The sequence below is a fragment of the Cotesia typhae genome, unplaced genomic scaffold (genome assembly GCF_013202065.1).
Source record: "Cotesia typhae breed Kobodo isofemale line unplaced genomic scaffold, CoteBio_Ctyphae contig_4, whole genome shotgun sequence".
Classification (NCBI taxonomy): domain Eukaryota; kingdom Metazoa; phylum Arthropoda; class Insecta; order Hymenoptera; family Braconidae; genus Cotesia; species Cotesia typhae.
The window spans coordinates 5,377,860-5,401,577 of record NW_027423748.1 but is presented as its reverse complement, the minus strand read 5'-3'; the positions used below and the strand labels follow the sequence as shown (position 1 = coordinate 5,401,577).

The window sequence follows — 23,718 nt, the reverse complement described above, 5'->3', positions numbered from 1 at the left end:
AAATAATTTTTTTTGTTAAAAAAAAATTTTTAAATTGTCAAGTGACAGCTAACTTTAATGTGATAAATTAATTTAGAAGACATTTGATTGTTTTTAGAACTTTTATTAACAAATAAATTATGGCAAAAAAAAAATTTTTTTTAAAATTGACATCTAGAAATTTTAAAAATTAAAAAATGCAATTTTTTAAAATTAATTTAATGTCATTGACTAAATACATAATTGACTTACTGCAGTGACTGCAGATAGGATACGAAACTCAAGACCTGAACTACCTCTTCTTTAACTGCGAATTAACAACCCAAGCGTCATATAAAAAACTGTTGATCTTTCGGTAAATTTTATTTAACAAATCAAAAAAAAAAAAAATAATAATTGTCAACTTAAATTCAACAAAATATTACCAAAAAAATTTATTGAGTCGCTTGAGAAGTACAGCGATTGAAAATTTCTATTAATCGCTAAAAACAAGAGAAAATACAAGCACCTTAATTTTTGAGAATTTTAAGACTAATTTTAACTTAATCTTTGTAAAAAAAATCTACAAAATTGCATAGAAAAAACTTGTGAAAATTTCCATATGCATGTTTTTTATACTATTTCTTCTGTAACAAATAAATAGTTTATAAATTATTAAAAAATTATCAGATGTCTGCTAAATTCACACTCATAATAAATCTTATCCATACAATCATCAATAAAAGACCCAACACAATAATAAAATTTCGATTCAAACCTTTGAGGAAACGTCCGCTCTCAATTATTTACTACACTACTCCACAACTGTACAGTTGGAAGTGGCGCCCTCATAGCTAAATTTGTTAAATTTGTGGGCATAATTTTTAAATGCTTAGAAAAATATCAAACAATGATTTGATTTTTTTATTAAAAATTTAATAATTATTATATTTTCGTTTTGATAAACGCTGATGACTCCGCTATTTTTTTAATTAGGTTAACTGCCTTGAATATTTATGCTCAAAATCAAGAAAGTAACTAATGTGTAGAAAAGTTGGAAAAGTAAGTTGGAGTACAATATATACCAATGAACTATTGTACTCATTACTTTTCAATCTCTCTGTATTGTGTAAAACTAACCTCAGTACACAAAATAATAGCTGACAACCAGCTGCTAAAGTTGTCAAGTGGATTTAAAGGTGTTATTAAAGCTATTGAGATAAATAAACTTATAAATAAAAATGAATTAGTTTCATATAAATTTTGGAGAAATTAACCATAATAACCGGTGTTTCTTTTTAGTGCTATAAATTAAAACTGTCCAAATTATAAAATAGTTTTGTTATTTATTTTATACTATCAAAATGACGTATGCCAATTCGTGGGAAGAATTTGAAAAGGGAGCAGAAAGGTTATACCTTCAAGATCCAACAAAAGTAATTCTCTTTTTTTACCAAACAATTTATTTTTCTATTTTCCTACTAATAACTTTAAACATTGGTTTATTTATAGGCACGTTATACAATGAAGTATTGTCATAATAAAGGAGTGTTGTGCTTAAAACTCACAGACAATCGAACGGTAATTAATAGTTTTTGTTTAATAATTAAATAATAATGCAAGTTATACAGATAAGAATTTTTTAATTAATTGATTTTTTGATAAAACTTGATTACAGTGCTTACAATATAAAACTGAGATAGCTCAAGATTTAAAAAAAATGGAGAAATTTATTGGAAATTTGATGAGACACATGGCATCGAAGGATAATTAAATAAAATTTTTAGATATATTTTTAATATATTTTTTTCAATAAAACGAAACTTCGTATAATTTAGAGTAAAAAAAAAATATTGTTTTTCTTATTGATCCTATTACTAACAGGATTAGGATTTATTTTTATTTATTTATTTAGGAATATAAAAATGTACAAAGTAGTTGAATTAACAACAGGTTTTTATACATCATTTAATATAAGATGATTTATTTTATTATAATTTGGGCAAATTCTTAGGTTTCCGTGTTAATGTTCTGCAAAAAAAAAAAAAAAAAAAAAAGAAAATAATTTTAATAAAAAAATTACAAATGATAATAGTTGATTGTAAGAAAATATAATATGACGGCTTACGATATTATAGGTTGAAGAACTGCATCTAAAGTAACATCAATAGGTGGCGAATTTTCGGAATTTGGTGATAAATCATAAATTCCTTTTCTTGGTAATTGTCCTTGCGTCTGCACCAAATCAAATATTATGTCACTACAATTTTTAATGGTTCATACAATATAAAGTAAAAAATATTTAGACAGTATAATTATATGGAACTTTAAATATGTAGAAATAAAAAAAATATTCTTATATAAAAATTATTAAGAATAATTTTGAATAATAAAATTTATAGCATACCATACGAGTTATTCTAGTGCTATCAGCAGAACTTGAACAACAACTGGATAAATCTTGAGTGGTGCTTTCACCTAATCCACTATCAACATTGCTGCCAATTAATATTTTGCTATTACGTGAAGTCGAATTATAATCTCTTTGATGATTATAATGATTCCTAGGTGCCGAATACTTTGATTCGAGTCCAGTAGATCTTGATGATAATACTGGGTCATAATTAGCTTCGTATTTGTGACGAATTTGTCTATCCCTCTTGTCAAATGTTCCGATTGTTCTGAAAGCGAATCTTTAGCTACATTTACTTCTTTCACAATTTATTTATTCATTGATAATAACAATTATTATTGACACATCAATTAATTATATATACACACATATACATTATAATTAATAATTGTGGAATACCACAACCACAAGAGTGCATTAGCACGGGAAATAAATACACAAGTGCAATGAGACTGTTAATAAGTGATTTATTATAGTATATTCATGCTTTAAATAAATAAGAACATGCTTAACCAGTAAATAATTTACATGCTCAGAATAAATTAATAAAAATAAATTTTTAAAAAAATTGATTCATGCATAATATAAAAAACAATAAAATTAAATCATTTTCAGACAATGATAACTGATTCAGAATCATCCTCTAAAAGAGAATGACTAAAATGTGTTGATGTTTTCTTGAGATCATCGTACCTAGTTGAGACTGTTGCATCAACGTCTAAATGTAAATTACTTAAATGCGAAAGACTTTGAGGGGTTGTTTGAGATTTTACAACCGTGTATGATATTTCTCTTCGTTGTTCTTCAGTCATTCTTGAAGTATCAATGAGATCATACTCTAGATGTCTAGAAAAAATTCATAAAAAAAAATAATTTTTAATAAATTAAATATTTTTCATAAAACACAGATTCATTTTTCAACCCTGGTGAAAATTTTTCGGACTTTTCTCTCAAAAACTCTGAAGAAGTCTTTTAGAACTCAAGATAAGTCTTCTTTAGAGTTTTTCAGAGAAAAGTTCGAAAAATTTTTACAAGGAAATAATTTATTGATAAGCTTACTTTCTAAGTTCGTGAGGTAATTTCTGAGATGGACTTCTATGTCTGCTTCTATGTTTTCTTCTCGGTTCTGTATGACTCACCTATGAATTTTATAACCATAAGTATTTTTTTTTTGAGTATGTAATAAAAAAAATTTTAAATAAGTTTCATAAAACATTTACCACTGCTCTTTGAACTCCTTCAGCTTTTCGTTTTTGTGCTTCCCTCCACTGCGGCTCAGAATCAACTAACTCATGCCTAAAAAATAATAAAAAAACTAGAGAATTATCAAGCGAATTAATCAACCGCTTAAAGTTATAAAATAAAGAAAAAAAAATAAAGTACCGCGAGTTACGAGAACTTCTATGCTTTCGGCGATGTTTACGGTGGCCAGACCTGCTATCGGATCCTCTAGAAAGTTCAGACTCGCAGTCAGAATGCCGACTATGTCTACGGTGGCTGTGACTGTGGCTATGGCTTCGTCTACGATGTCCACTGCGACTATGGCTGTCACCAGAGCTTTGACTTTCGACAGAACTACTCCGCCTGTGAATTCTGTTAAATAACTGAAATAAAAAATAAAACTTTTGTAAATTTAAATTTATTTATCAAGTGAAAATAATTGTACAACTAACAAAAAAAAAAAAAAAAAAAAAAATACCCCAGGAGCTGTGCCTGCAGAACGCACAGACCGAGGACTGGATGATGAATAGAACCCTCGCGATTGACTTTGAGTCCACGGAGCACTTCGAATACTTCTGGGACTGGAACTATTTACATGTCTAGTGATATTAGAGTTTCCTAAATTGACAGATGTTATCCGATCAACTGCTGGAGTTTCCGTAAATGACCCGACTGTCTCTTGTCCTTCGACGATTCTACGCTGAGCTCTACGGCTTGGAACACGTTGAAAAGGTGGCTGTGGGATCCTACGAATAGAACCCTGCTGATGTTTTTCTGAAGTGGGACTGTAAGAACGGAAACGAGAGTACGGGCTCATAGGTGGTGGTCCAGTGGCCATTAATCGGAAAAATGCTTGATGCTCTTGGCAACACTTCCAAAGATGTCGACAAGCACCCTTTGACGGCGTTTCGAACCCGTGCGTTCGCTCCTCTGAATTTTTTTCGCTGACACGAAGCATAAAGTATCTACCCTGCATTGTTCAATTTTTCTTTAATATTTTTACCTTTTTTTTTTTCTTAGACCCTGTTTAAAAATATTGATTGAAAATAATTAAAAACTATGAAATTCGAATTCTTTTCAATAATTTAAATTCTTTTGCTTATATATATTTTTCTTTTTATTCTTGTTATTTGCTATTATTTTCATGAGTTGCAATCGCTAACTCATCATTAGTCTTTTCATTTAGCAATTTTTTAATGAAATCTCTACACTAGCTGTAAGTCATCTTGTTATGCATCAAAAAAAATTTTTTTTTATACACACTAATGTATTACTATTAACCCTGTTAATGGCCTAGGCTGTTAGGTTTGTTTATTTAAATAAAAATAAAAATAAAATATATAGTAGGATGTGCCAAAATTCAATTTTCATGAAGAACCTTTTAAAATTAGAATTTTGAGTTCCACTTTTGGCAGGAGCTGTGTTTGGGCATTTCCCAAGATATTTTGGGGAGAGACGATTTATTTGATTTTCATAGAATTTTTTAACAGGAGTTTAGTTTAGGTATTTCCGCTGGAATTTCAAATTTTGGGCGGAAGTGCCCAACTAAATCTCCTATTAAAAATTCTATGGAAATCAAATAAATCGTCTCACCCCAAAATATTTTAGGAAATGCTTAAACACAGATCCTGCCAAAAGCGGAACTCAAAATTCTAATTTTAAAAAGTTCTTCACGGAAATTGAATTTTGGCACACCCTAATATATAGATATACAGTTTGCGTGGAGTGATCGCTTCTCAATTCTTTTCAATCAGTATTTTTAACCAGGGTAGAATATGGAGAAACAAATATTATCTTATCCATGTCCATAATATATTATATATAAATTTTTTATGCCGTGGGAAAGACTTTTTCATGTGAAATTATTTTGACGATATCGTTGACACTTTATTGGAAGAAATAGTTACGTTAAAACCAGTAAGATAAAATAACTTTTTGAAGTATAATGTGTACAGTTAAAAGTTTTGTTTATTTTACAAAAAAAAAAAAAAAAAAAAAAAAAAAAAAAAATTTAAATAATTTAAATGGTTAAGTTGATGTCAAAGTTGAGATAAAGTCGACAAAATCTCCAATATCAATCAAAACTAATTTCTGAAAATATCCTTCTTCCTATGACAAAAATTATTTATATCCCCGGTGAAAATTTTTCGGACTTTTCTCTCAAAAACTCTGAAGAAGTCTTTAGAAGTCTTTTAGAACTTAAGATAAGTCTTTTTTAGAGTTCTTCAGAGAAAAGTCCAAAAAATTTTTACAAGGGATTAAAAAAACAAAATTTAATAGTTTACATACTTTGTAATATATTTTGTTGATACGTGGCCAGTAGTAGTTACCTACTTTGGTTTTATTTCGTAATAATATTATTCCACTTGGAGTTAATCCCAAATAATATTCAACGCTGTCATCACCCTCAAACAAAATTATTAAAATTACATTAACACATCTGTAGAATATACATTGAGGTAAATTGAATAAAATACTTACTAACACAGGGTGAAGATCAACTCCATACATTTCAAGCCACTTAACTTTATCCAAATAGTTGAGCTCTGCTGTTGACGGTACTTGACCACTATTTAAAAAAAATTGTTTAAAATTGCCTATATCATTAAAAGTAAGTAATTAATAACTTTAATAATATACATTAGAGTTTTATGAAGCTCGACTATCCTTGATTCCAGTTCAGACGTTTGATTAGTGAGAAATCGAAACTCGGTAACATAACCGGGAGAATGCCGTCGCGGATCATAATCACCAAGTTCCGCTGAAAACATAAAAAGACATAAAATTAAATAATTATTATTTATTATAAGTTATAAGTAACTAATGGCCTTTTCTTGAATTAATTATAAAATTGCAAGATATTTATTCGTTTTTTATAATTATTAACTCTGGAAAAAAAGGAATAAATATTTTAATTGAGTGTAAAAATTTAATTAGACTAAAATGAAAGTCTATATATTAAATATTTAAAAGGACTCTAAAGAAATTATTAGCAGTACAATCTGAATAAACAAGTATCAGTTTACACGTCCAATACAGATGTATTTACAATATGATAAGTCTTCAATTACATATCAAGAATGATTCATAGATAAAAAACATTTTTGTATAATTTTATAGAAATTATAACACTCATTTCTATAACATATAGCTATCATACAAAGGATATAGCGCTTTTATTAATTGGTTTTTTATCAAAACTAATATATCAATTCATAAAGTTTTTAATCTTTGTTCCGTTGAAATTAATTAACTAAACTATCAATTGAGACTAAAAATTGTTCATAACTTATAGAGAATATTTTGACTTGAATAAAAGGCTAACTTTTGGATTAATATCCAATTACGATATCTAGATAAAAATAAAAAACTAATGAATACACTGAAGAAATTTTCTAAATAAAAAAAGCAATGTCGTCAACCTATCATTAGTTAATTTTTTTATATATTTTACTTTTGAAATTTAACATTAAGTATAATCTAACATTTTTTTATATGGGTCATTAATAAAATTCTTCAATTGATTTACATAAAAAAAAAAAAAAATTAAAAAGCTATACAACTATAAGATTAATTTATAAAAAAGTGACATTTTTTTTTTTTTTTTAACTCAAAAGTAGGAGTTGTGTTTGGGCATTTCCTGACATATTTTGAGCGTCAGGGATTTATTTGATTCTTTGATTCTCATAGAATTTTTTACAGGAGCTTTGTTTGGATATTTCCCGCCAAATTTTGAAATTTCAGCGGAAATGCCCTGAAAATCAAATAAATCCCTTACGCTCAAAATATGTCTCAAAAATTTTAAGAGGTCCATCACGGAAGTTTCATTTTGGCACACTCTAATAAATACATACATTTATAAACTTTTGAAACATATGTACTTTTAAAATGAAAGTAGATTTAACTAGATTTTCATGAAATCTACTAAAAAAGAAATTCTTTAATCATATCAATGAACTGTTCGGACAGTGATGGAAAAAACAGTCATTTTTTAACTCTAATTAAACAAGATATTTATTTATTCACCACAAAGCGGGTGATACTGTTAATGTAATTATAGCACTGGAAGTATCCCGTACTAAATCAATAACTTCTAAACTTTATCGTTTTCGATTTGGTAGAGGTATTTAAATTAATAATTTAATGATATTTCATATCTAACTTGTAATATAATCGAGTGATTAATAATTTGAATTTGATGGGCAATATAATGAATAATGAATAATTATAAAATCGTCGAGTCAATAATTTTTAGACATATTTGAAATAGTTAATTAGTATTTCATTTAATAAATAATTTTCTAAGTTTTCGAAAATTTTTAATTTTCATGAAAAAAAGTTATAAATAACAATACATTTACAGTAAGTAAATAATGGATGTATGATTTATTATTTACTCATCGTTTCTAATCGCAAATAGTTTTTCATTTAAGTTAATATAGCCTTATCTTAATGAATGAAGAGACTATAAAACCCGGTACTGAACATTTTCTGTTTATACACTTCTAGAATTTAGTAAATTTTTTATTTTTCTATTTCTTGGCCGTGTGGTCTAAGAGTCTTTGAGATAACATTGCGAGTAATCCAGCAAGTTTTACTGACTGGTTCCAAATGATGCAACGGGACACTATTCATTCTATATCTTTTGATGCGCTATGAGACGCAAACATTGCCGTATCTCTATTTACTAAAAGACTTTGAATCTCATAGTTGATAAGTGTAACTAGAAGCTTTCTGTAGATGTAATGCTTTCTGTTTTTTTCCCTTTAATCTTTTTTTTTCTGTCCACGTAAATTATCTTTTTTTTTTTTTTTTTTTTTTTTTTTTTGTAATTACTATATCACATGTTTGGAATCCTTAAATAATACATGTCACATACATTCATTCATTCAATCATAAAACTAAATTTACTGTGAGCTACTATCAAACTTTCTGAAGTTTTTTTTATGCACGAATAAATTTTTCTTTAACGCCTAACAATAATTCTAATTATTACATAAAGCATGTTATTTAAAATAAAACATTGAGTTTTAAAATAAAACTGAATAAATAGGGAAAAAAATTTCTCCAAAAAATGAGCTCTTAATCTCAACTTTAAAAAAGATCTTTCTTTTAGTTATTAAATTTTTCCCATTTAAATAACAAGTAAATCACTTAAAATTTAAATTAAAGACTGACTATTTATTTATTTAATTTTTTATTAATAAAATGTTTGTGATTTAAGTGATTAAAGAAAATATTATTGCTGGAAATATCTCGTCAATTAATCATTTAGATGAGACCATTACCATAGTAATTAAATAATTTATTGTTTTGAAGATAATTAGATTTTTCTTTAAATTAAATATTTTTTTATAACAATCTGTTAAAGATACGTCTTACTTACATTGGACTACATAAGCACCTAATTCAGCAGCTAGATCAAAAGAAACTGGTAACCTGCCATGGAAAATATCCTGTTTAACTTGTAGGAAGAATTGATACCTGGAATACAATAAAAAACACAATAAATTAAGAAACATATAGATGAACAAATAAATTTTTCTCACAAAAAGGAATTATTGAAAATAGTCAAAAATCGATTGATGGAGCTCTCAAAAAAAGTAAACCAGTATTGATGGCTTCTCTGCAATTAAGGTTTGTTGGAGGCCGAAGCCCGAAGCATCGTACATATTGCGCGGAGAATAATTCGCGGGTCGCGTGGAAGGAGATCTGAAGCAATGAATTCAAAGCCATAGGCTGAGGATACTCTATAATTTACCCCTTTTACACTGAAGGTAATTGGTGCGTTCCGTTAATTGTTGGGTTTTGGAAGCAACTTCGGGAGTCCTGCGGGTTGGTAAGCAGTGAGCGAATTTTTAAACTTAGAAGATTGCTGGAGGCCTGCAATCCTACATAAGTCGCATTCCTTTTCTCTTTTTTTTTTTTATTTTATTTATTTCTTTCTTTTTCTTAAACTTGCAACCGAAAATGTTACGAATATAACGAACCTGTATACAATTGTGTACTTATCTTACCTTGTAATTTCCTCAATGAGCTTGCAAGGATCAGCGGCGTAAAATTTAACACCAAAATAAAGGGTGTAAGTATCTTGCGTCGAATCATTCTTACGAATTTTCAATTGCTTTCCAATTTTTTTATTTGGATCTAACCATTGCTGCAAAAAAAATTTATTTTTATTATTATACTACTATTAGTTTGACAAAAAATTAAAGGGGTTGTTAAATATTTCATGTACATAGTGTGGACTAAACGGAAATTACGTGAATCTAAAGTTTCCCGTTACTCGATGATCCCCACCCCGGATGTAAAATCCCCCGCGGGCGCATTGAAGTTATCGACAACGCGCCATTTCATAAGCCAGCAAGGATTTACGATCTGAGGAATCAATTTGAAAGGGTGAATTCAATTTGAGTTAGACTGCAATCAGGATGCGGCGATTAAAGAAAACTTTTTTTTTCAATTCACCAACTAAATATCAGGAGAGGAAGAAAATTACGAATTGGGATACTTAACAAAGGTTTTGGAACTCAAATATGCTGAAATTGATATTACTCATTAAACATTAAAAATTTTTCAATATTTAATTAAAAAAAATATAAAAAATATAGAAACTATGCTTGAAAAAGAAAAATTCTTGAATGAAGCATAATTGTTTTTTATTTTTAAAAATGTTTACGACGATTAAAATTGAAGCGAAAACTTTCTGAAGTCAAGAAAAATTTTTTTTTATTAGTAAAAAACTTTGTCGTTTTTAAAAATTATCAATTAGAATTAATTAATATAGCTTATTCTGGGTATAAAAAGAGAATGATCACATTAAAAAATATTGTTCAACAGTTAATAAAATTCTATCTTTTTATGTTTGATATCTTTTCAAAGATGCCGCGACTATTAAACCGATGATATTTCAACCGGTTATTATTGATTAGTTTTATGTTATCCCCGAGACAAAATATCCCCGACAATTGATCTACCAATTTTCCCTCTAATTTTTTTTTTCTTGATAAAAGGACGCCTAAATAAGATAAAAGATAAAAATTATTCTATTTAATTAATGAATTACATTTTTAAAACATTTTTATACAATTCTGCAAAATAAATTTTCTTTTTTAATTTGTTTTTTCAAAGTCACATAAACCATTAAGGTCATAAGCGACTACGGTAATATATTTAAATATTGAAAATATTCATAGGTGTACGCCGGGTTCGAACCCGGTCCAATGCTTTGGCAAGGGCCGGACCCAATAGGCTACTGCGCGACTAAAAATAGATTTTGTATATTTAATCAGTCATGAAAATAATAAAAAAATATAAAACAAAATAGTTGGAGATTATTTGCTACATCTCAGTAATTTATAATATCAAATCAAGCGTTCGTTCGTTTGTTGCGGTAATATTATCATTGTGATTTAATATAATAATTAAACAATGATTTTTTTCCACATCATATCTTTTTATATTTATTTTGAAACAAAACTATACAGTAAGTTTGAGAAAGCGATAGTTTCATGATTCAACGGTTAATTTTTCTTGTGATAGAAGTGTCGTTCAGTCGCAAAAAAATTATGAAAACATCAATAAATAATGCAAAATAATAATGTTAATAATGTCAGAAACACTTTGGAAAAATAAAATTTTTTCTAAAAATATTAAATAATGCAGACAATGTTAAAATCTATTCTCAAGTACTGAAGAAGCTCTTAGAAAAAATAATAGTTACTCTAATTGTAGAATAGTATATTTTATTCCCTTATCGCATTTCCCCTCTTTCTTCGGTATATATCATATACAACTAATTCATTAAATTACATATATCATCTTACCATTTGATTTTCGTGATCTAAGTACCGTAATCCAAAGTAAGCTGTTTCCAAAAGATTCAAATGACGGAAAACGCGGTCCAATAACTCTTGTCCCAAGTTTGAACCCTGCAATTATAACACCAAAAAAAACGTCTGATAAAAATGTAACCTCTCATTTTAAGTATCGTTATAATAAGTTAAAAAAAAAAAAAAAACAATGTTTGTAAATTCATCCTTGATGTAGAAGCGTGACAAAGCCGAACGAGGCTCGGTCGAGATTGAAATCGGTGGTTTCCTGTTTCCCACTGGAATCAGGCGTCCATGACGTTCATTTGTTTTCTCCCTGGAGTGCATACATATACACTGACACGGACTACGCCTTTTCAGTGTATGCACTGAAGCTTAATACTAGGAAAGACTGCTCTGGTTATGTACTGTAGACATGTACATACTTTTAAAACTGCAGTACAACAGTGCGCAAGGTAATCGTTCCAAGTACAGAAAAACAAAGAAAATAATTCACAATGATACCTTTAAGAAAATACGTAGGAAAGAACCATGCATCTTGATTCATAGCTCCACCCTGTGCGTATTCTGTTGGAGCAAATCGGTATAGAGATCATTTTTAAAAAATTTTTTCCTTAATAATTAGTAGTCATTTTTTATTTATTTACTACTAATCGTTGTATTGCTTGTTATAAGAATTTTTTAGACACGCAAGAAAGATAATCCTATTATTTTTTGCAATCACCATTCTATCCACCACAAGCAAGAAATAATATTATGTAAGCATCGCCGTTGTTTAGAATTTTAAACTATTGCACTTGCATCGTTGTTAATATCCCTTAAATAATTTTAGATAATACTAGATTACTAAAAACAATCTCAAATAATTTTTTACTACAACTAGTGCTGTTAATTTTACCTATCTCTGATAATTACAGAAAAATTTTATAATTCAATACTATTAATCTTTGTAAATTATAAACATACATTACTAAGTTATAAATTTACTTAACAACTTTAAATGTAAACTTGTATTGCGCACTTAGTTTAACTTAAATAATTTAAATAATTGTTAAACAACACAGTATTCAACTTTGTATTATATTTCAGAGACCCTGTTATTGGCCATTTGGCTGTTGGGTCGTGTAAAAAGAAAATAAAAATAAAATCACACGAGTCAATATCAAAATTCGTTTACATCGATCAATTAAATATTGTTGAAGAATTCTATCAATTGTTATCATAATGTACTTTTTTTTTCTAGAGTTACATATTTTTATCATCGATTAATTCTACTACTTCGCAACGAAAAATTTTTTTATGATTTGGAATCATTCTTGTAGTGAAAAATTTATTTTTCTTTAAAATAATTTAACAAGTGAATTTTATTGGAATGTATTTTGAAATAGCAATAATTTCATTAATTAAAAATACAACACTGAATATATTATCACGTGTAAAAATAGTTGTTTCAACCAGATTAATTGATAAAATTTACAGATTTCATAAATTCAAAGAAGACATTGAATGTTGGTATGCAATAATTTTTAATGTTTGCTTGCACTATATATGGCTCAAGATAAATTTATATTGTAATCATGTAAAAGTTGTCGTACATGTAACGTTTTTTGTAAGTATTTTCAATTTTTTCTTTTGTGTCTTGTTAAATGCCTGATAAAAACTTATTAATAAAGCCGAAATTTTGCCAATTTAATCATAAATATATTATTATACACATATTGTCCATATTTATGTAGTCAATTTAATTATCAAATAATTTATGTTAATAAAAAACTCGAATTTAATTTTTATAATACACATTAACAACTTAGCTGAAAAAGTTGTAAGGTAAAATTTTTTTATTGACTTTTCTTGAAAACCTTAATTATGTGTAAAGCTTATCATTAAATTGAGATCATTAAAAAAAAGTTAAACAGTAAAATTTTAACTTTAGAATGATTTGCCCATGCCTCGTTGCTTTAGACACTCAACTTTATAAAGTATTTTTATTCTTCATCTCATTTTTTATTATTTAATACCATATTTAATACTACTGGCTTTGTGTTCTTTTATTTCGGGGTCAATAGCAATGCGTCGTTCAAGTAAGAATAAAACTGCCAACAAAGCGTTGGTGAGTGGGAGCTGGGAGCTTCAAACTCTGAGCTCTGAATGGTAAAAAAAATAAAACCTTTCAGTAGGGCAACAGCTACAATGTAGCAATGTTTATTGCTTGTGGTTTTTAAGACAACCACAGAATATATATGCATCTTCACATCTAATCATCTCCAACAATTATTTTTTGATGCGGACCAAAATAAAAAATAATCAATAGTAATTGTAGTTTTTTTCAAATATATATAGATGTATATAAATATTTTTTTCAAAGTGCAAAAGTAAGTCGCGCTAAATGAATTGTTCTCTTCATGAAACGTATTGTTTTCACTTTTTTATTTATTTATTCTTTTTTTACTTTTCTTTGCTTTTTATACTTTTTGTTTTCTTCTTCTATCTTGCACCCCCTTCTTATTGCCTCACCGACACAGAGCTTCCTCGCGTCGTGCAAATACAGACGAGGCATATATATACATGTATACGCGTTCAAGTACACACTGTATTTGTGAGTGCACGCAGTTTGGTAGTGCGCAATCAGGATAAAAGGTCTATGCCCTGATTCACTCGACAATACTTAAATTCTAACGTAAATACTATAATTAAGTTGACAAAATTTTAAGTGATGCTAAATTAATGAATTGTTAAATATTCATCAATTTTGTAAATATGTAGATTATTTTTAAATAGTACGTAGAAAGAAAATAAGTCTTGAGTCGAACGTAAATTTTCTTAAATCAAAAAAATCTTAAGGAAGACTGAAAATTTTTTGAATAAAGTTAAAATTTTTTCAACGAAGTTAAATTTTAAGCTAAAAAAATGTCTTCTTGCTCCAAAATAACTTCTATCTTCCTTATAATTTTCTTGGATCAAGACATTTTTTTTTCTGTGTAATAATTATAATAATAACATTTACTACGATTATTTTGATATAAAATCAATTGGTATATTTTTTTTACGTTGTCTGGGTAATATAGGAAATATTTACGAGAAATTTTCCAGAAAAAGTTAAAAAATCGATTGAAATTTATTAATATCTGTTGAGGACATTCCAAGAAAAAATCGTTTCCTTAAATTTTTTTTAAATTTTGAGTACTTATACTCATAAGTATCCTCTATACGCAGGAATTTTTTTAAATAGTCCTTGCGGCACTAAATTTTCAAATATTAGCATTTTAAATTTGTATATTTTACATACAAACCCTGTGCAAACCGACGTTTTATTAAATATCAATCGTACTTTTCTTAAGATTGTTTTAAAAAACTAAGAATCATTAATTGAAGATATATCAAGTATTTTTTTATCAAAAATAACATAAACGAGCGGTATTCATTTTTTTATAAAAAATGTTTGAAGTTAGTGACTTTCGATATTTTACATGAGTGGAAGTAAGTGAGCGATAGTCTGTAAAGAGAGGCAGCTATTGTCTATGAACGTCCTTAAGCGACTACGAAAAATCAGTAGGGTTTATTCTAAGAATCAATTAAAACTTATTTTGACCTATTATATGGATACATTTCTCTAAAACGTGAAGACTGCAGTCATGACGCACATATCAATGGATGGTGGCACATATGATTTTTTAATTAAATTTTTCGTTATGTATACAAAAAAAGTATCAAAAGCTAAAAAACTTGTACAATTTCGAAAAAACTGTCATATAGTCGCAGATCAAAGATCAAAAGTGGAGGACTTATTTAGCGCGTGCAAGATGATCAATGTTTTGATAAAATGTTTATAAAACAAGGAGCTCATGCAATTTATACTATTATTTAAGAATTGATCATAGTAAAAATATGTAATATTTAGGATGATTTTCGAACTTTGTATTTTACAATGTTTCAAAGTTGAATAAGCGTTAAAAAAATTTTTTTTCAAGCTTATAGTATATTATTTATAAAATAATAAATGAGCGTGTATTCCAAAATTATTTTAAATATTTAGACAACAGGAGGATGATAATAAGAAATTGTATATTTTTCGTAACATTGAGAAGAGTTACGCTGATTCACACTGGATCGTATAAACGTGTATCGTTACAATGGAATGCGAAGATGCACGCCGTTGCTTGTTGGCCTCATTGAATGCCAATTTTACACCATTATATTATTCGCATCTACAATAACCAATCGTTTTATTGGCAATCCAGCCGAGCTATTGAACTTGAACGTGCTAAGATTTTAACATATTATTGGTAATGAATTTTTTTCATCGAAGTTTTAGTAAATTTACGTGTCAAAAGTTGTTATCACGCGATGGTGAAGATATGCATTTATATTATAAATAAGGTAATGAAGAACGTTTGAGTATGACTATGAGTTGCTATTATCTACTGGGAGAGCAGATATAGACACTGTATACTGTACAAGGTCGAAAAGTTGATCGGAAAATAAATAAAATGAGAGCTGTTATAATGAAAGTAACATACATGTTGTCAAGAATATGGGGAAGAGAAAAAGTGATGGGTGAGCTGTATTAGCCTGCGGCGAGTTTAAGATGCCAGTCGTTATAGGTATATATAGGTGGCACACAGGTAGATAAGTAATCATCTCTGACTCGCATGTGTTGGACCATCAGCCACGGCCTATCCCTAAGGCTATTTTTCGTTTGCTTCGCGTATACCCTTTATGCGTACGGGTAACCGTTTATTTAGCCATTTCTCGCTCCGTTTCAGCCCCCAGCAACGAACCTACGCCGTGGGAATCGCTACTCCATAATATATATGAATAGTATTGTTTAAAATTTTTAATATCAATAAGAAATAAAATTATAAAGCAATTGAATGAAAAATTGCGATATTTGTTTCATGAAAAATATTTTGTTTTAATTTTCATTCTTGTTTCACATCATATAATATTCAGCTTTCTTGATTAAAAAAATCCATTCTTAAATCAATAAATTATCATTTTTAAATGAACTTTTTTTTTATTTTTAAACAAGTCACATAATTATACTTGCAGTTTCAAGAATGTTAAATCTAAAAATTGTCGGCTTTTTGTAACGTTCAATTTTATAAAAAAAAAAGTCCCAACGATTTTTAGGAATATTTTCCGCTATTTCGAATGAAAAAAATCTAGAAATCGGCTGAGCTAATATTTGTGCTTTTTCAAGCTCAAAGCAATGTTTTTACATTTTGAGCTCGAAGAGCACAAAAAGATAACGAATAGGTTTATATTGATTGGTTGAGAAATCTCGAAGATATTTTTAAAAAATACCGAAAAACAAAATTTTGCGAATTTTTAAATAACTTTTGAATACGTCGTTCAATTTTCATTTTTAAATACATTCGACGCATTTTTTTATGCACAAAAAATGTATACGTGGTTTTATTATGATTTTCCCGCGCGCTTTAAATTTATTTTAAAAAAACATAAAAATTCAAATTTTTTATTTAATTTCTTCGGAATGGCTCGATGAATTAACTTACATTTAATCAGATCTAAGTTTTGATGAACCCTTTCGAATTACGTGTCGTAGAATTCAATTGGTTGATTTGTTTTTGAGAAACCGGCTTCTTGAATCAAAAATATAAAGTTGTTAAAAGAAAAAAAAAAAATGGAAATTTTTCTTAGTTGAAGAAAATCGCTCATAGATAAAACACCTGATTGTTTCGATCGAAGATAATATACTCTTGAATTAAGTAATAATAGTTATAGATTCAAGATATGGTCTCGTAAGCCAAAGTGACGACATTCAAGATAAGCAATTTTTGAAATAAAGCTAGATAACTGATTGTCTCTGAAGTAAGTTTTTTGAATAAAGCTTATTTCTCTCGAATTAAAATTTTTTTTTTCATTTTATAGATGAAGAAATTTCATTGATTTAAGAAAAAAAATCTTGATCTAAAAAAATCATTTTTAAGAATTTGATTTTTTTCAATTAAGCAGAAAATTTTTTAAACCAAGTAAAATTTACTTAAATAAAAAGATATTTTTATGATTGATTACAATATGATCTGGTTTTTAAAAAAAAATATTTTCTTGATCAAGAAAATTTTTTATGTGTGTAGTGTATTAATTATCAATCATTAAGTTATTCTTTAAGTATTTATTCTTCTTTTTTAAACGTTCAAACCTATATTTTAAGACAATTAAAATGTTAAGAATGAAAAAAGCAAAACATTTTTAGCAAATTACCAAGGTTAGTTCGCAAAAAAATAAGTGATCGGTGATCGGTAGTATTTTGGCGTATCTTATAATAAAAGACCGCAGAATGAAGTTAAATTGACGTAGACAGTATAATATTATTTTTAGCAATAGTGTAAAAGATATTCTAAAAAATATAACCAAAAACTAACACATATATAGTATAGCGTAGCATTGTCTCTAATGCATTGATGAAATAAATGTTAGTCTTTCTGCGAAATTATTTGAAGGGAGAGTAAAACACACACTAAAATCTCGCGTGTTTATAAGCTAGTCCATTAAGTAATTTCGATTTTTCCATTGGTTTTCTACCTACTCGAGAAGCCGTTTTGCCTGCCTTGAATGATTTAGCCTTAAGCAAAAATTCATAAACATAGGGTACGTCACACAGGTTGAAGGTTGGGGCGAAATAGTATCCTGATCTTCTACCCCCACGAAAAAAATATAAAAAATGTAAATGCCACATATATCGAATTTATATTTTTTCAATCAAAAACTTTATAATGACAATAATTTTAAAATTTTCCGAAAAAGCGGTAAGAAATAAATGGCTTATTGATACTGTCAACTTGCCAATTTTAGTCCATTTTCGAGAACAATTATTTATTTATTTTTTCATATTTGAACGGATAAATCCAAGATAAATGAAAACATAGACAATCGCACAAGAAATCGTTCATGTATGTTTTCGAGGAAAACAAAATATATTAGAGATAAAAATTTTTTAGATTTTAGCTTTTATGTTTTAACATATGCTTACACTCATTAAACAAAGCAACGCGCCAGAGAAGAAAATTAGAAACCAGTGAGCAGAATCATTTGATATTTAATTTTACACTAGTTTTTTTTAGATAATAGGAAACACTTTCTTATACGTATATAATTTAATAATTTAATCTTGATAATATTTATAGCGACAGATACGAGTTGAAGATGCATTCACTATGAAATTAAGTATACTTTTAATTTATAAAAATAAATTATTGGCTAAAAATTTTAATTTTTTGATACACGCAACATGTCACTCCGTTTTAAACAGTTTTACAAATTTATTTTTTAAAGGGTATGAAAATTATTTAATAACAGAAATGAATCAAAAATTAGTTTCAAAAAATATTTAAAGCTATAACTTTTTTTTCCTTTTTTATCATAATTATAAGCTTTTGGATATTAATAAAAACAAAAATTTTAATAACTTGTTAAAAAATTCCAAAATAATAATTTAATGATAATATACAAATTTTTATATTTATAAAGATTAAATTTTATTAAATTTATCAAGTAATACCAATCAAAATTTAATGTTCGTATATATTGTGATCACATAAAATTTTAGGAATAAATTTCAACACACTACCATTTAATGCTTTTTATTTAAAATTTATCACGGTCAAAATTCCTTGAGTACTCTCTTAAATCTTATTTAATTTTAATATTTTGATTATTTTTACAAATAAATCTTATTTTTTATGTTTCAAATTGAAGTGATACTGTATTAACCACAGCTCGCGTTCTCGCTTAAGTATGTTTACTTCGTCTACGTAATTTTTAAGTAGATCAAGTGGCTTTTAATTAACAAGATGTTATTTGATTTTTAACATGAAGTAATTTTTTTTTAATTAAATAAGCAAGTTTTTAGTTTATTTAATAAATATTTATAGAAATAAATGTAATTTATAAAAATATGTCCTTAGAAATATTTATATAAAAATTAAACAATAGCAAATTTTTAATTTCACCTATAAATTTAATGGAAAAATATTAAATATGAATCAATGTTTTTATCACTCTCGCCTTCGACTCAGGCAAGCAATTTGACTCGCGGGTTGGAATCTCCAACTTTCTTTTCTCGATGTGTAATATACTATTATTTAACTGGCCTATTATAACAATTGTTTTTTTTAATTTTTAAAAAACGTTTTGATAAATATAAAAATAATTTGAAATAATAAAGGTAGTGAAATGTTAAAAGATGGTTGTAAGCATGGTATCCATATATATTATAATTTATAATCTATACATATACATGTATTGAATACAATTTTAATACTTACCAGTACATCTTGCAGTAACTCGTGCTCGTCAAGGAGGATGACCTTGCAGTGAAGAATCCGAGGCCTACGACTACCAGTGGGCCTCATTCCAGGACATAACCATTCGACGACCATCGTGGAGTTTTTCTTCTCTTCTTTATTCTTCTAATTTATCTACAATTTCTGTCTTTTACTGTTGCTGCTATTTATGCGTGCTTTTGACTGCCTTTAATTTACTCTACTCATGCCGTTCATTCTGAAAAACGATAGACAGATTTACTTAAAATTGTTTTTTTTTTTTTTTTTTTTTTTATTTTATCATTTAAAGGACTTGAATATTTATTCCAAAAAAAGTATAACAGAGAAAATTCTATATTATTCATTATATTAAATTGAAATTTAATTTAAATCGAATCATATATGCTTAAAATTGCGTACATGAAAGAAAATGTAATTTTAGTCGTTCCAATTCCTACAAGTTCATACAAATTGACTAGTTTTTTTTTTTTTTTCTTTCAAATCAATGAAAAATTCTTATATTGGAAATTTCAAGCAACAAGTTTTAATACATGATGAAAGCGATGACTTAAATAGAATATCTGTACACAATCAGGCACATGACATGCAAACGTAATGTTGTGTCAATGGCCTTACGATAAAAAAAGGCAATACCAAGAATATTAAGAATTAACAGGAATTTTCATTCTGGTTTAGTAATATTTAATTAATTAAATTTTAAATAATTTTATAATTCGAGTCTTTTTTAAAAAAATGATCTAAGAGGCAAAATTAGTGAAAAAGGACGAAAGTAGTAGCCTGGAAAAAAATCAATTTTTTTTTTTTATCAGTGTAATAAAGAAAATATAATAGAACAGTTTCAATTGATATTTCTTTTTTGTATTTGAAATATTACGACACAAGAATTATGAAATATTACGATACAAAAGTAAAGAGATTTTTATTCATCTCAAAGGGAAATTTCTTTTTATATTTCTCGACACTTGTCGCTTGCAATAGTTGTATCGAGTACTTTTTCAGGAGTATTCAATATCATTTGAATGTTTCAGTACAATCGAAGTAAAGGTATATTTATCTGTAATACAGGTGATACTTCAAATACAAGAAAAGCATATTGTTCGTGAAACTAACACTCGCACACATGTATCGCTTTTGAATATTTACATATACTACCATTATTATTCAGTCTCTGTAGATGAATAAAATTATTGTAAATGTATACTACATTTACAAAATGTTAAATCTGACAGAAGAATACAAAAACTGAATATTAAAATTTAGTCTATAATTAAGAACTTTTTTTTTTTATATAATGTTTATTGACTATTAAATTATGCTTAGTATCTTTAATGTCTTGGTGATTCTCCCTTCCATGAGTGATTTTACCGTTATAACTACCTAATGCGTTCGTTATATATTATATTACATCCTGAATACAATTCTTTATGGTATTTTACCTAGACACATTAGAGTGGGAGTTTAATCTTAATCTTACTCTCTACATGTATTATTATCCTTTATATTTCTGTCTATGTGACGAAAGCCGGTATCATTTCGTCGACTTTGACTTCGTCATTCATTGCGATGACAACTGATTAATTTTTCTATTGAAAATGATCACAAATCATTTTTTACTTCAATCAACGCATTAATAAAAATAAAATAATATTATCTTGGAATAATTTAAATCCCTGGTGCGAATTTTTTGGACTTTTCTCTAAAAAAACTCTGAAAAAGTTTTTAGAACTAAAGATAAGTATTTTTTAGAGTTTTTCAGAGAAAAGTCCGAAAAATTTTCACCAGGGATTGGAAATTCAATAGTTGCATCTTTATTTTATTTATTTAATAAATCATAAACACAGACATCATATAATGTATTAAATTTATTAAAAAATAAAATTAATCTCATGTGCATTTAAGAATGGTACTTGGGAATAAGTCCCGGTACTCAGTGCTGCACAGAGTTTTCATCAACGAAGCATTGAATATACGCTAATGAAATTGCATATTCTGCTACTACACGACTAATTAATCAACAGCACCCATACCGGCAAATTTACACATCTTAAGTACGGGAATATTTCGTGGCGTGTATTCTCCGAGCCCCTCATTTCCGGGACGTTTGTTATACTCAACCGTGAACCGCGAGAAAATAACTACAGGTTTTTAAAGTCTCTATGTATACGTTCATATTTTTTATTCTATTGTTTTCCCATTTAAACGAGAAAATTTTACGTTAATTACTTTTAATTCAAGACAAATATATCTATCATTTTCTCCATTATTAAATAAACTAATTATTCTATTTGTATTAGAAACTTGAGATAGATAATAAAAGTTTTAACTCTCAAAGTTTCAACAATTAAAAAAAAAAAAAAAACCGGCCTCGCTATTGAATTTCAAACAATAAACAAATATAATGATAATGATAATTCAGACGTTAAGTTATGACTATACTTCTCCGGATGTGCTTTACGACATCCAGACTCAGAATGTACTTGTTGTAATAAAAAAAATATAAAATACGTATGGTATTACAATTTTCTTCGCGGGGAAAAAAAATTCAAAAAATCGAACAGGATAATATTTAAATTTTCTGTACGAGTAAATTTATTCATACATACTTTTCTATTTTTTTCACTGTCAAGTTTATTTAAAATATATAAACTTTATATTTGTTGCACTTTATATTATAACATCTTGATTATACTTGATAAAAAAACTTGCAACTGTATAGATAAATAATGAATAAAATTTCTGAATTATTTAAATATTTTTATGAAACTTGTGAAACAGAGAAAATTTTCATTATTAGAAGTAAAATAAATAAAACACCCTCCAATTGAAGGTGTACAACACAACACAGTTTTGACGCTATTTTATACGTCAACTAAACAGCAGTAACCAGCAGTAACTGATCTGAGCAGTCGCTTAGATGGGACTGAAGACTGAACACTGAGTCAACCAGAGGATTCGAATGTGCCTTCACCTACTTTGCCTTCTTTTTCGTTGCCTTTCTTTCTCTTAAAGTTAACGTACGCCCTTCAATCTTCGTTCAATTTTTTGGTCAAACAATATTTTTATCATTTAATTTTTTGATTGATTGGTTTAGTTTATTCGTGTAATTTTTAAATTGATAAAGTGTTTAAATAATTATTTGTAAAATTTGTAAGAGAGAAAAGGTATAATTTAGCCTGTAAGTTATTTTGTTGTTTCTCCTAATAAACTATTGATGAACATAATTTTTTGGAAAATAAAACTCATATGATCCGAGTCACATTGAAATTGTTGAATTTATTGTTGAAATATCGAGCACGCATGCTCGAAATTTTAAGTTGAAAAAACAAATTTTATAAAATTGTAAAAATTGTAAAAATTTGGAAAATTTAATTTTTCAATTTCCAGATTGATTAAATATCAAAATTCACCAATTTTTTAATTGGTTTAGTTTTTTATCCTGTTCAAAAAATAAAAATAAAAATATTGAGGTACTTGGGAAGTTTATGCTCAAAAAATTTCGATAATAAACAATACAGGTAAACATATTTTGATTTTCAAATTGAAATACGTTTTTTTTTTTAAATTAATTTTTTATTTAGAGTTGGTTTTAACTACTGTGGTCACATCGCCGACTTTAACTGTTGGGAATGGTAAGTTGGGGTCTTTTTGGATTTTGACAATCTTTACCTACGTGGCAAGGGTCAGATCTCAACCGAGCTGGCTTCTAATCAGCTTGGGATCAGTAAGATCAGCTTGGGATTCGAACCCACGCCTGACCGGTGAGAAATTCGTGCTGAAATTTCAAATTTTGGCGGGAAGCGCTCAACTAAATCTTCTGTTAAAAATTCTATGAAAATCAAATAAATCGTCTCACCCCAAAATATCTTGGGAAATGCTTAAACACAGCTCCTGCTAAAAGCGGAACTTAAAATTCCAATTTTAAAAGGATCTTCACGGAAATTGAATTTTGGCACACCCTAAGAAACTATAAACTGTTATATACGAAATT

General features: G+C 27.6%; 2 protein-coding genes across 5 annotated transcripts; one reads left to right on the top strand and one right to left on the bottom strand.

Annotated features, from left to right (window-relative positions):
- Positions 1–1,084: 1,084 nt before the first annotated feature.
- On the top strand, positions 1,085–2,325 carry Srp9 (signal recognition particle 9). Its single transcript, XM_074242693.1, has 3 exons — positions 1,085–1,394; positions 1,471–1,539; positions 1,637–2,325. Exons 1-3 carry the CDS (start codon positions 1,323–1,325, stop codon positions 1,730–1,732), a joined length of 237 nt encoding a protein of 78 aa, XP_074098794.1. The 5' UTR covers positions 1,085–1,322; the 3' UTR covers positions 1,733–2,325.
- On the bottom strand, positions 1,868–22,545 carry LOC141527249 (band 4.1-like protein 4). 4 transcript variants are annotated; one of them, XM_074242628.1, is made up of 16 exons: positions 22,334–22,543; positions 19,713–19,947; positions 11,419–11,523; positions 9,610–9,749; positions 8,979–9,076; positions 6,233–6,353; positions 6,074–6,161; positions 5,882–6,004; positions 4,071–4,562; positions 3,755–3,975; positions 3,592–3,667; positions 3,431–3,510; positions 3,065–3,217; positions 2,366–2,639; positions 2,087–2,193; positions 1,868–1,989 (listed from the first exon to the last, which is right to left on the bottom strand). In XM_074242628.1, the coding sequence occupies exons 2-16, from the start codon at positions 19,824–19,826 to the stop codon at positions 1,950–1,952; spliced, it is 2,232 nt and encodes a 743-aa protein (XP_074098729.1). In that variant the 5' UTR covers positions 19,827–19,947; positions 22,334–22,543; the 3' UTR covers positions 1,868–1,949. The 4 variants fall into 4 exon arrangements, 3 of the variants coding, with proteins under 3 accessions (XP_074098729.1, XP_074098730.1, XP_074098727.1); XM_074242629.1 differs by having other exon boundaries at positions 5,882–5,998; XM_074242626.1 differs by having other exon boundaries at positions 5,882–6,161; positions 22,334–22,545.
- Positions 22,546–23,718: the final 1,173 nt, after the last annotated feature.

Coding starts and splice junctions, on each gene's coding strand:
- Srp9 (XM_074242693.1), top strand. CDS start 1,323: ATGACGTATGCCAATTCGTGGGAAGAATTTGAAAAGGGAGCAGAAAGG. Junction 1,395..1,470: donor ACCTTCAAGATCCAACAAAA/GTAATTCTCTTT, acceptor GTTTATTTATAG/GCACGTTATACAATGAAGTA. Junction 1,540..1,636: donor AACTCACAGACAATCGAACG/GTAATTAATAGT, acceptor ACTTGATTACAG/TGCTTACAATATAAAACTGA.
- LOC141527249 (XM_074242626.1), bottom strand. CDS start 19,826: ATGGTCGTCGAATGGTTATGTCCTGGAATGAGGCCCACTGGTAGTCGT. Junction 3,511..3,591: donor AAGGAGTTCAAAGAGCAGTG/GTAAATGTTTTA, acceptor TAAAATTCATAG/GTGAGTCATACAGAACCGAG. Junction 2,194..2,365: donor GCACTAGAATAACTCGTATG/GTATGCTATAAA, acceptor GATTTGGTGCAG/ACGCAAGGACAATTACCAAG.